General features: G+C 48.9%; 1 protein-coding gene across 1 annotated transcript; it reads left to right on the top strand.

The window, feature by feature from the left end:
* The first annotated feature begins 7,448 nt into the window (after nt 1-7,448).
* Nucleotides 7,449-8,973, top strand: LOC144610164 (interleukin-6-like). The gene is made up of 5 exons (XM_078428717.1): nt 7,449-7,464; nt 7,564-7,736; nt 8,166-8,279; nt 8,557-8,703; nt 8,800-8,973. The coding sequence occupies exons 1-5, from the start codon at nt 7,449-7,451 to the stop codon at nt 8,971-8,973; spliced, it is 624 nt and encodes a 207-aa protein (XP_078284843.1).
* The last annotated feature ends 599 nt before the right edge of the window (nt 8,974-9,572 follow it).

Below are 9,572 nucleotides of genomic sequence, written 5' to 3'. Positions count from 1 at the left end.
CGACTCACACACAAGTCAATTTGGAGAAAAAGGGCGTTCTTTAATTTCCAAATTAAAGAACACTGCGATACAAACCAAAACCCTAAACTTACTTAGCTACAAAAACATTAGTTACAAAATACTTACTAGGATACTCACTAACTATATTACGCTTGACAAGAACTTGGCAACAATGCGGGTAAGTCGAGAATCAATGACCGAGAGCACATGAATCACAAGACGAACTGGCACAGGACAAAGGGAGGCGTGGACTATATATACATGAGGTAAGGGCACACAGGTGGAAACAATCAAGGCGGGGCTGACAATTACAATGGCAGGAAGTCAAGGGACCTGAAATGAGATAAGAGGTAAGTTTCACCTTAAAACAGGAAGTGAGCACGAGACTTGACATGAGTGATTTTAACTTGATGAACCGCACTAAGGACAAGACGTGGACATGACGTGACATGGGAATCTAAACACAGAACATGACACAAGACTAACAGATCTGATGGGACATTACAGTACCCCCCCTTTAGGACCGACTCCTGACGGTCCAGGCTGGTCAGGATGAGTCTTGTCAAAGTCCTTGATCAAAGTCTTGTCCAAAATGAAGCTGGCAGGAATCCAGCACCTCTCCTCAGGACCGTAGCCTTCCCAGTCGACCAGAAACTGGCGACCGTGACCTCTCTTGCAGACTGCAAGAAGTGCCTTAACTGTGTAGACCGGACCACCGACGACGAGCCGGGGGGGGGGGGGGGGGGGGGGGTGTGGAGGGGGCTTGGAGGCGGGCACAAGTGCACTTTCCTTGACCGGTTTTATTTTGCTGACGTGGAATGTAGGGTGAACCCTTAATGACCTGGGGAGTTGTAGACGGACCGAAACAGGGTTAATGACTTTCGAAATGGGAAATGGATCCACGAACCTTGGAGCCAGCTTTCTGGCGTGGACGTGAAGTGGCAAGTCCTTTGTAGACAGCCATACCTTCTGGCCTGGGCGATAATGCGGAGCGGATCTGCGGTGGCGGTCGGCTGTCGCTTTCATCCGGGACTGACCCCGGAGTAGAACCCTCCGAGCTCCGTCCCAGATTCGGCGACAGCGTCGGATCATGGTGTGGGCAGAAGGCACCGTCACCTCACCCTCATAAGCCGAGAACAAGGGGGGCTGATAGCCGTAGGCACACTGGAAGGGTGCGAGTCCCGTGGCAGCCGTAGGAAGCGTGTTGCGTGCGTACTCGACCCAGATGAGATGGTCGCTCCAGGTGGTCTGGTTCTGCGTGACCAGACAGCGCAAGCAGGTCTCGAGCTCCTGGTTCATCCGCTCAGTCTGGCCATTGGATTGCGGATGGTAACCAGAAGACAGGCTGACGGTGGCACCTATGAGGGAACAAAACTCACTCCAAAAGTTGGACACAAACTGAGGGCCTCGGTCCGAGACAATGTCTGTAGGGAAACCATGGATACAGAAAACGTGAGACATCATTACCTCTGCCGTCTCTTTGGCAGAGGGGAGCTTGGCCACAGCGATAAAATGTACCATCTTTGAAAATCGGTCTACCACCGTCAGGACAGTTGTGTTACCTTTGGAGGCCGGCAACCCAGTAACAAAGTCAATAGAGATGTGGGACCAGGGCCTCTGAGGGACTGAAAGTGGGTGCAGCAGGCCCGCTTGGGCTTGTCTGGAGGGCTTGCTCCTTGCACAGACAGGGCAGGCGGCCACATATTCAGCTACATCCTTCTCAAGTGAAGGCCACCAAAAACGCTGTTTAACCACAAAAACAGTTCTCTTGGCACCTGGATGGCATGTGAGCAGGGACGTGTGAGCCCAGTGGATTACCTGGGGGCGTAATGTCACAGGAACAAACAAACAGTTAGTAGGACAGCCACTCGGTGCTGGAGTCTCATCATTAGCCTGCTTCACATCTGTTTCGATCTGCCAAGACACCGCTCCTACCACACGGTTAAGTGGCAGGATGGGTTCGGGTTCTCTGGTATCAGGTTCAGGGTCATAAAGTCGGGACAGGGCGTCTGGTTTTGTGTTCTGGGAACCGGGCCTGTAAGACAGAGAAAAGTTGAACCTACTAAAAAACAGAGTCCATCTGGCCTGACGTGAGTTGAGTCTCTTGGCTTTACAGATGTATTCCAGGTTCTTGTGATCTGTCCATACCAGAAAAGGCTGCTCGGCCCCCTCCAGCCAGTGCCTCCACTCCCCCAATGCGGCTCTGACCGCCAGCAGTTCTTTGCTTCCGACATCGTAATTATTTTCTGCTGGGGTCAACTTACGTGACAGGTAGGCGCAGGGATGAATCCGGTTGTCCTTCTCCGCTCTCTGGGAAAGTACCGCCCCAATCCCCTCGTTGGAGGCACCCACCTCCACAATGAACTGTCTCTGGGGATCTGGGATGGTCAGAACAGGAGCGTTGGTGAACAATGTTTTGAGGCGCTGGAAGGCGGCTTTGGCCCGAGGATTCCACTGGAACTGGGTCTTGGAAGACGTGAGAGAGTGCAGAGGAGCAGCAACAGCACTGAAGTCTCTAATAAAACTTCTGTAAAAATTTGCAAATCCGAGAAACTGTTGCACCTTCTTTCTGTTAGTGGGGGTGGGCCAATTGGCCACCGCACTGACCTTATCAGGGTCCATCTGGATGTGGTCGGCCGATATAATGTAGCCCAGAAAGGACATTGTGTCTGCGTGGAAGTCGCACTTCTCGGCCTTCACATACAGACGGTTAGCTAGGAGCTTCTGCAACACACACTTGACATGGCGCTCATGAGACTGTATGTCTGGAGAGAAGATAAGAATGTCATCAAGGTAGACAAAAACACACTCATTGAGAAATTCCCTGAGGACCTCGTTCATAAAAGCTTGGAAGACTGCGGGGGCATTGGTTAACCCGAACGGCATCACCAAATACTCGTAGTGCCTGTTAGGGGTGTTAAACCCAGTTTTCCACTCATCCTCCACTCTGATTCTCACTAGGTGGTATGCATTCCTTAAGTCTAGTTTAGTGAATACTTTGGCTTTGTGCAACAGTTCAAAAGCAGAAGATATCAAAGGAAGTGGGTAACAATTCTTGATCGTAATCTCGTTTAGGAGGCTGTAATCTATGCAGGGACGAAGTGACCCATCTTTCTTGCCCACAAAGAAAAACCCCGCGCCTGCTGCCGAGGAGGACGGGCGAATAATGCCCGTGCTCAGGGAGGACTCAATGTACTCATCCATCGCCTTCCTCTCGGGGTCAGATATGGAGTACAGTCGCCCCTTGGGAATAGGGGCCCCCGGCAGCAGGTTGATAGCGCAGTCGAAAGGTCGATGAGGAGGTAGGGTGGTGGCCCTGGACTTGTTGAACACCTCCTTCAGTTCATGGTAACAGGGTGGAACCTTCGACAGATCGGGATAGTCATCATCATCATTAGAAATCTTTTTCTTCAGATTTAAGAACAATTATTCCCAAAACCGCCCCGATCTTCCCGTAACTCACCCCTTTGTTCACTGGTTCAACAAGACATGATTGTGTGCACTCAACCCTCCATCGTCTGATCTTACCAGATCGCCAATCAATCTGAGGATTGTGTTTCTGCAGCCAGGGGAAACCAAAGACCAAGGGATGTTGAGCTGAGTCAAACAAGTGAAAAGACATTATCTCCACATGGTTAGCATTGAACATGACTTTGACAGGTTCTGTACGATGAGTTATCTCAAACAACTGACGTCCATCTAAAGCGCTCGCCACAATAGGTTGCAACAAGGGCACAGATTTAACCTTACACGATCGAGCTAGAGTCCAGTCCATGAGACTCTCGTCGGCTCCGGAGTCCATCAAAACCCCCCGAGTCACAATTTGCTGATTCAGAGTGAGGGTTACCTGTGTCAGAGGTCGAGGAGGTAAGTCCGAAATGGGGAATTGACTCACCAGTGTCCTCCTTTTCACTGGTGAGCCACCCCTTTTACCGAGCAGTCGGCCAGACGGTGTCCTTGTTGACCGCAGTAAAAGCAGGCTCCGTCCTTCAGGCGGTGCTGTCGCTGCTCCGGAGTCAGCCTGGTTCGTCCTAGCTGCATGGGTTCCTCCGACGGCTGAGAGGGCGCTGTTTTCTCCAACCAGCGATGGACAGGGAACGATTACTTCTTCGGTGTGAAGGACCCGGAGGAGCGCCCCTGGTGATTGGGAGGACGATCAGCAGCCTGGTGTCTTTCCTTTTCCTTTATCCTGTTATCGACACGAGTAGCCCTGGTAATTAATGTCTCTAGATCACTGGGTAACTCAAAAGGTGAAAGTCTGTCCTTTATAGCCTCCGACAACCCATTCAGCAATGCATCCACTTGTGCAGGCATATTCCACCCACTGTCTGCTGCAAGGGTTCAGAAGTCAATGGCATAGTCTATCACTGGGCGAGTGTTCTGTTTTAGCTGCAGTAAGACTCGGGAAGCTTCCTTAGCAGAGGAAGTGTGATCAAAAATACTGCTAAATGTTCTTTGGAAGAGGTCTAGATCCTGGCAGACTGTGGAGCCCCGAGACCACTCCGCAGTGGCCTATGCTGCGGCTCGTCCCGTCAAATGGGACACAATAAATGCTACCCTGGCCTGGTCTGAGGGGAAGTGTGCAGGGTTATACTTGAAGTGGAGATCACATTGTACAAGGAATGATTTACAATTCTCAGAGTCTCCAGAGAACTTATCTGGTGAAGCCAGGCGTAGAATCAGCGTGGTGTTCGCAGGCGTGGCCGGAACAGCAGGCGGATGGCCGGCTGGAGGTTCAACGTGAGCCAGTGGAGAAGCTGCCGAGGTTGGGTCGAGACGAGCCAGAACCCAATGGAGTTGTACAGCGAGGTGGTTAATCTGGGTCGTCACTGATGACTGGAACTCGCCTTGTCGATCGTTCAGCTCGCGCACCCCGTGACTGACTGAGCGCAGCTGCTCCTCCTGGTGCTGGATCTTAGTGCCCTGGTTGGCAAGGGCCGATTTCCAAATCTTAGAGTCGGCTGAGTCTATATTATGGCCAGTTCGTTCTGTTAGGTTCTGAGGCACACAGGAACTGGACTCAAACGCACGACTCACACACAAGAGTCAATTTGGAGAAAAAGGGCGTTCTTTAATTTCCAAATTAAATAACACTGCGATACAAACCAAAACCCTAAACTTACTTAGCTACAAAAACATTAGTTACAAAAATACTTACTAGGATACTCACTAACTATATTACGCTTGACAAGAACTTGGCAACAATGCGGGTAAGTCGAGAATCAATGACCGAGAGCACATGAATCACAAGACGAACTGGCACAGGACAAAGGGAGGCGTGGACTATATATACATGAGGTAAGGGCACACAGGTGGAAACAATCAAGGCGGGGCTGACAATTACAATGGCAGGAAGTCAAGGGACCTGAAATGAGATAAGAGGTAAGTTTCACCTTAAAACAGGAAGTGAGCACGAGACTTGACCTGAGTGATTTTAACTTGATGAACCGCACTAAGGACAAGACGTGGACATGACGTGACATGGGAATCTAAACACAGAACATGACACAAGACTAACAGATATGACGGGACATTACACATCTGCAAACCTGCTAGTGTTACTTCTAATTCCATCATCCAAATCATTAATATATATCGTAAATAGTTGCGGCCCCAGCACCGAGCTTTGCAGCACTCCACTCGCCACTGCCTGCCATTCTGAAAAGGACCCGTTTACTCCTACTCTTTGCTTCCTGTCTGTCAACCAATTCTCTATCCATGTCAATACTATAGCCCCAATACCATGTGCTCTAATTTTGCCCACCAATCTCGCGTGCGGGACCTTATCAAAGGCTTTCTGAAAGTCCAGATACACTACATCCACTGGCTTTCCCTCATCCATTTTACTTGTTACATCCTTAAAAAAATCCAGAAGATTAGTCAAGCAGGATTTCCCCTTCATAAATCCATCCTGATTTGGACCAATCTTTTTACTGCTATCCAAATGTGCCGTTATTTCCTCTTTAATAATTGACTCCAGCATCTTCCCCACCACAGGGGATGTTAGTGTTGCAGATATTAGTCTTTGAGTAGTAGTCAGTTCACCATGGTCTTCTTGTGCATTGAACATTTTTCCTGCATCTAGCCTGTCCAATTAAGAATTTTATATGTTTCTATAAGATCCCATCTCATCCTAAATTCTAGTGAATACAAGCCCAGTCAACCCCTTCTTTCATCATATGTCAGTCCCGCCATCCCGGGAATTAATCTGATGAACCTACACTGCACTCCCTCAATAGCAAGAATGTCCTTCCTCAAATTAGGAGACCAAAATTGCACACAAAACGCCAGGTGCAGTCTCACCAGAGCCCTGCACAACTGCAGTAAGACCTCCTTGCTCCTAAACTCAAATCCTCTCACAAGGAAGGCCAACATGCCATTTGCTTTCTGCACTGCCTGCTGTACCTGCGTGCTTACTTTCAGTGACTGATGTACAAGCACACCCAGGTCTCATTGCACCTCCCCTTTTCCTAATCCGACACTATTCAGATAATAATCTGCATTCCTGTTCTTGCCACCAAAGTGGATAACCTCATATTTATCCACATTATACTGCATCTGCCATGCATCTGCACACTCCCTCAACCTATCCAAGTCACCCAGCAGCCTCATAGCATCCTCATCACAGCTCACACTGCCACCCAGCTTTGTGTCATCTGCAAACTTGGAGATGTCACATCAAATTTCCTCATCTAAATTGTTAATACATATTGTAAATAACTGGGGTCCCAGCACCGAGCCTTGAGGCACCCCACTAGTCACTGCCTGTCATTCTGAAAAGGACCCGTTAATTCCTACTTATTTGGTTCCTGTCTGCCAGTTCTCTATCCATGTCAATACACTACCCTCACCCAATACCATGTGCTCTCATTTTGCACACTAATCTCTTGTGTGGAACCTAATCATCAAGGTGTACGGCGAAGAACGTAACTCATTCCTTCTCTCCAGAGATGTTGCCTGGCCGGCTGAGTTACTCCAGCATTCTGTGTCTATTTCGGGTTAAACGAGCAACTGCAGTTCCTTCATACATAAAGTGTACGGTGCATTTAGAACATGCCGTTCGGAAATAAATTGAACACTGTTTTTTGTTTTAAGGGGTGATATTATGATGAGGGGGTTAACGAAAAGCGTGATCAATTTTCATTATGTTGATTGAAAAGTTCTGATATATTGTCATCGTAACGACATGATGCGTAAGGCGGGAGACTCGTGATTGTTCCATCAGTCAGCTCAGAAACAACAGTGTAGGAGTGGAAGTCATTCTCAACACCGGGACACTTCCTCGAAGAAGGGAAGAATTGAAGGGTGAGTAATTGATGCTGTAATATAAACATTGCGAAAGTAAATTACCAACTGGAATTTCCTCAAAGGTGGTGATTAATAAATAGTGGACAGTAAAATGCTGGGGCAGCTAAACACCTCAGAGCTTTGAACAAGAGGAACACAACATGAGACCGACACAAAGTCAGTGAACCGAGATCCCAGTTATCTTTTCGTCCTTCATTTCAGGTGGAGTTCGCAGGAAGCGGCAATTCTAATTCTGTTCTATCTCTTTCCCTGCAGATTTTTGTCTGCTGTTCCTGGCGATGTGCGGACGAGTCGCCGCTTTCCCCGTGACGGAGCTGGTAGATGAGGCGGAGCGGTCACCGTCACCCGCACCCGCCCTGGGCTGTACAACCTGCGGGCCCCTGGCGCTGCAGATACGGAGCACAGCGGCATCGCTGCGCGACACACAGGTGAGCGAGCGAGGGAATGAATGGATGGATGGGTGGATGAATGAATGGATGGATGGATGGATGGATGGATGGATGGATGGATGGATGGATGGATGGATGGATGGATGGATGGGTGGGTGGGTGAGTGAGTGAGTGAGTGGGTGGATGGATGGATGGATGGATGGATGGATGGATGGATGGATGGATGGATGGGTGAGTGAGTGAGTGAGTGGATGGATGGATGGATGGATGGATGGATGGATGGACGGACGGACGGACGAACGAACGAACGAACGAACGAACGAATGAATGAATGAATGAATGAATGAATGAATGATTGATTGAATGAATGGAGGTGCGGCGCTGGGAGAGGAGTGGCTGGAACTGCGCAATCTTTGATTCCGTCTTTACGCAAAACCGCTCACTTATTCACCTTTCTTTCCCCGGCAGCTGTGCGAGTTTTTCTGCTTCTGTGATGGGGACCAGGGCTCGTTACTCACTTACGACTTCAACCTGCCGCAGATCCGAACTCAGGACAGATGCACTAAGACCAGTTTCCACAAGGTGAGGCTCAGCGTTTGGTGCAGGAGTTTCGGTGTGAGGTGGAGTATTATGTAAAACGTTTATTTGCCTCTCACTCCTAGTTTATAGTAAATGTATACCAAAAAAAATACCATATGCCAATTTGCGCAACTCGGCTGCTGGGCTTGGATGATAAATTTTACAAAGTATTTGTAATAGTCAATGAAATTCGGGTGCAAGTTGCCAAAACACATTGAGAAGAGCTTGGGTCACTTATTTCTTATTTACAGTAATTTACAGTATTTTTCCCCCCATTCAGGAAACGTGCCTCAGAGCGATTGCAACAGGCCTCCAGAAATACGACCCCTTCTTGTTATCGGCGGAGACGTCTATCGTGAGCTCAAACGATCAAATGAGATGGGTGCGATCCAGCTCCCGGAGCCTGTCCGAATTGTTAACGCACCAGGTGAGTGTAAACGGAAAGCGCTTACTGAACAGTCTGTTATGCTCACAGCATCTGAAAACTCAAATCACCGACACCGCTGTTTCCTTTATATTTCAGTTGAATGTCGAGTTTGGCATCAGTGATGTGGGCGAGAGCGAGTTGGAAGTTTCTGCCCCGGACTTGGTGTCAAAAACAGACTGGAACAGACAAGTGAACGTGCATGTCACCCTGCGAGACTTCACCCGGTTCATGGAGAAATCATCCCGAGCCCTTCGCTTCATGAGTCTGTGAGATCACAGGACGGGCTCACCCGAGATTTGGCTGATTTAAAAAAAAATTACTACGACTATTTATTTGTTTAAGAAGGGACTGCAGATGCCGGTTTAAACCGAAGATAGATACAAAAAGCTGGAGTATCTCAGCGGGACAGGCAGCATCTCTGGAGAGAATGAATTGGTGAGTCTCGGGAAGGGTCTCGACCTGAAACGACACCCATTCCTCTCCAGAGATGATGCCTGTCCCGCTGAGATACTCCAACTTTTTGTGTCTATCTACAACTATGTATTTGATTATTTACAGTTCCAGCAGAAGAGTGGAGTGCCGGGAGGAATAGCGAAAATATTGCGCAGTTAGTTGGATTCAATTCAAACGGGCATGCAAGCCCAACCAGTCCTGGTCCACACCACCGTCTTGATTAATGCGCTGTTGGCGTTTGCAATAGGCGCCCAAGCAGCGCTTGGCCGTGATTGTTCACCAGTGCAGCCGAGAAAGCTCATTCGCACGGGTGCTCATTTGCCGGAGTTGGGGCTTCTTTCCAATTCCAAGAAACTTGTAACCTCTACCATTTGGTTAAACGCGAGGCAGTAACCGCCTCAGTGTATGAACGTTGT

This window comes from Rhinoraja longicauda, chromosome 2 (genome assembly GCF_053455715.1).
Source record: "Rhinoraja longicauda isolate Sanriku21f chromosome 2, sRhiLon1.1, whole genome shotgun sequence".
Lineage (NCBI taxonomy): Eukaryota > Metazoa > Chordata > Chondrichthyes > Rajiformes > Arhynchobatidae > Rhinoraja > Rhinoraja longicauda.
This window is presented reverse-complemented; position numbering and strand designations above follow the sequence as displayed.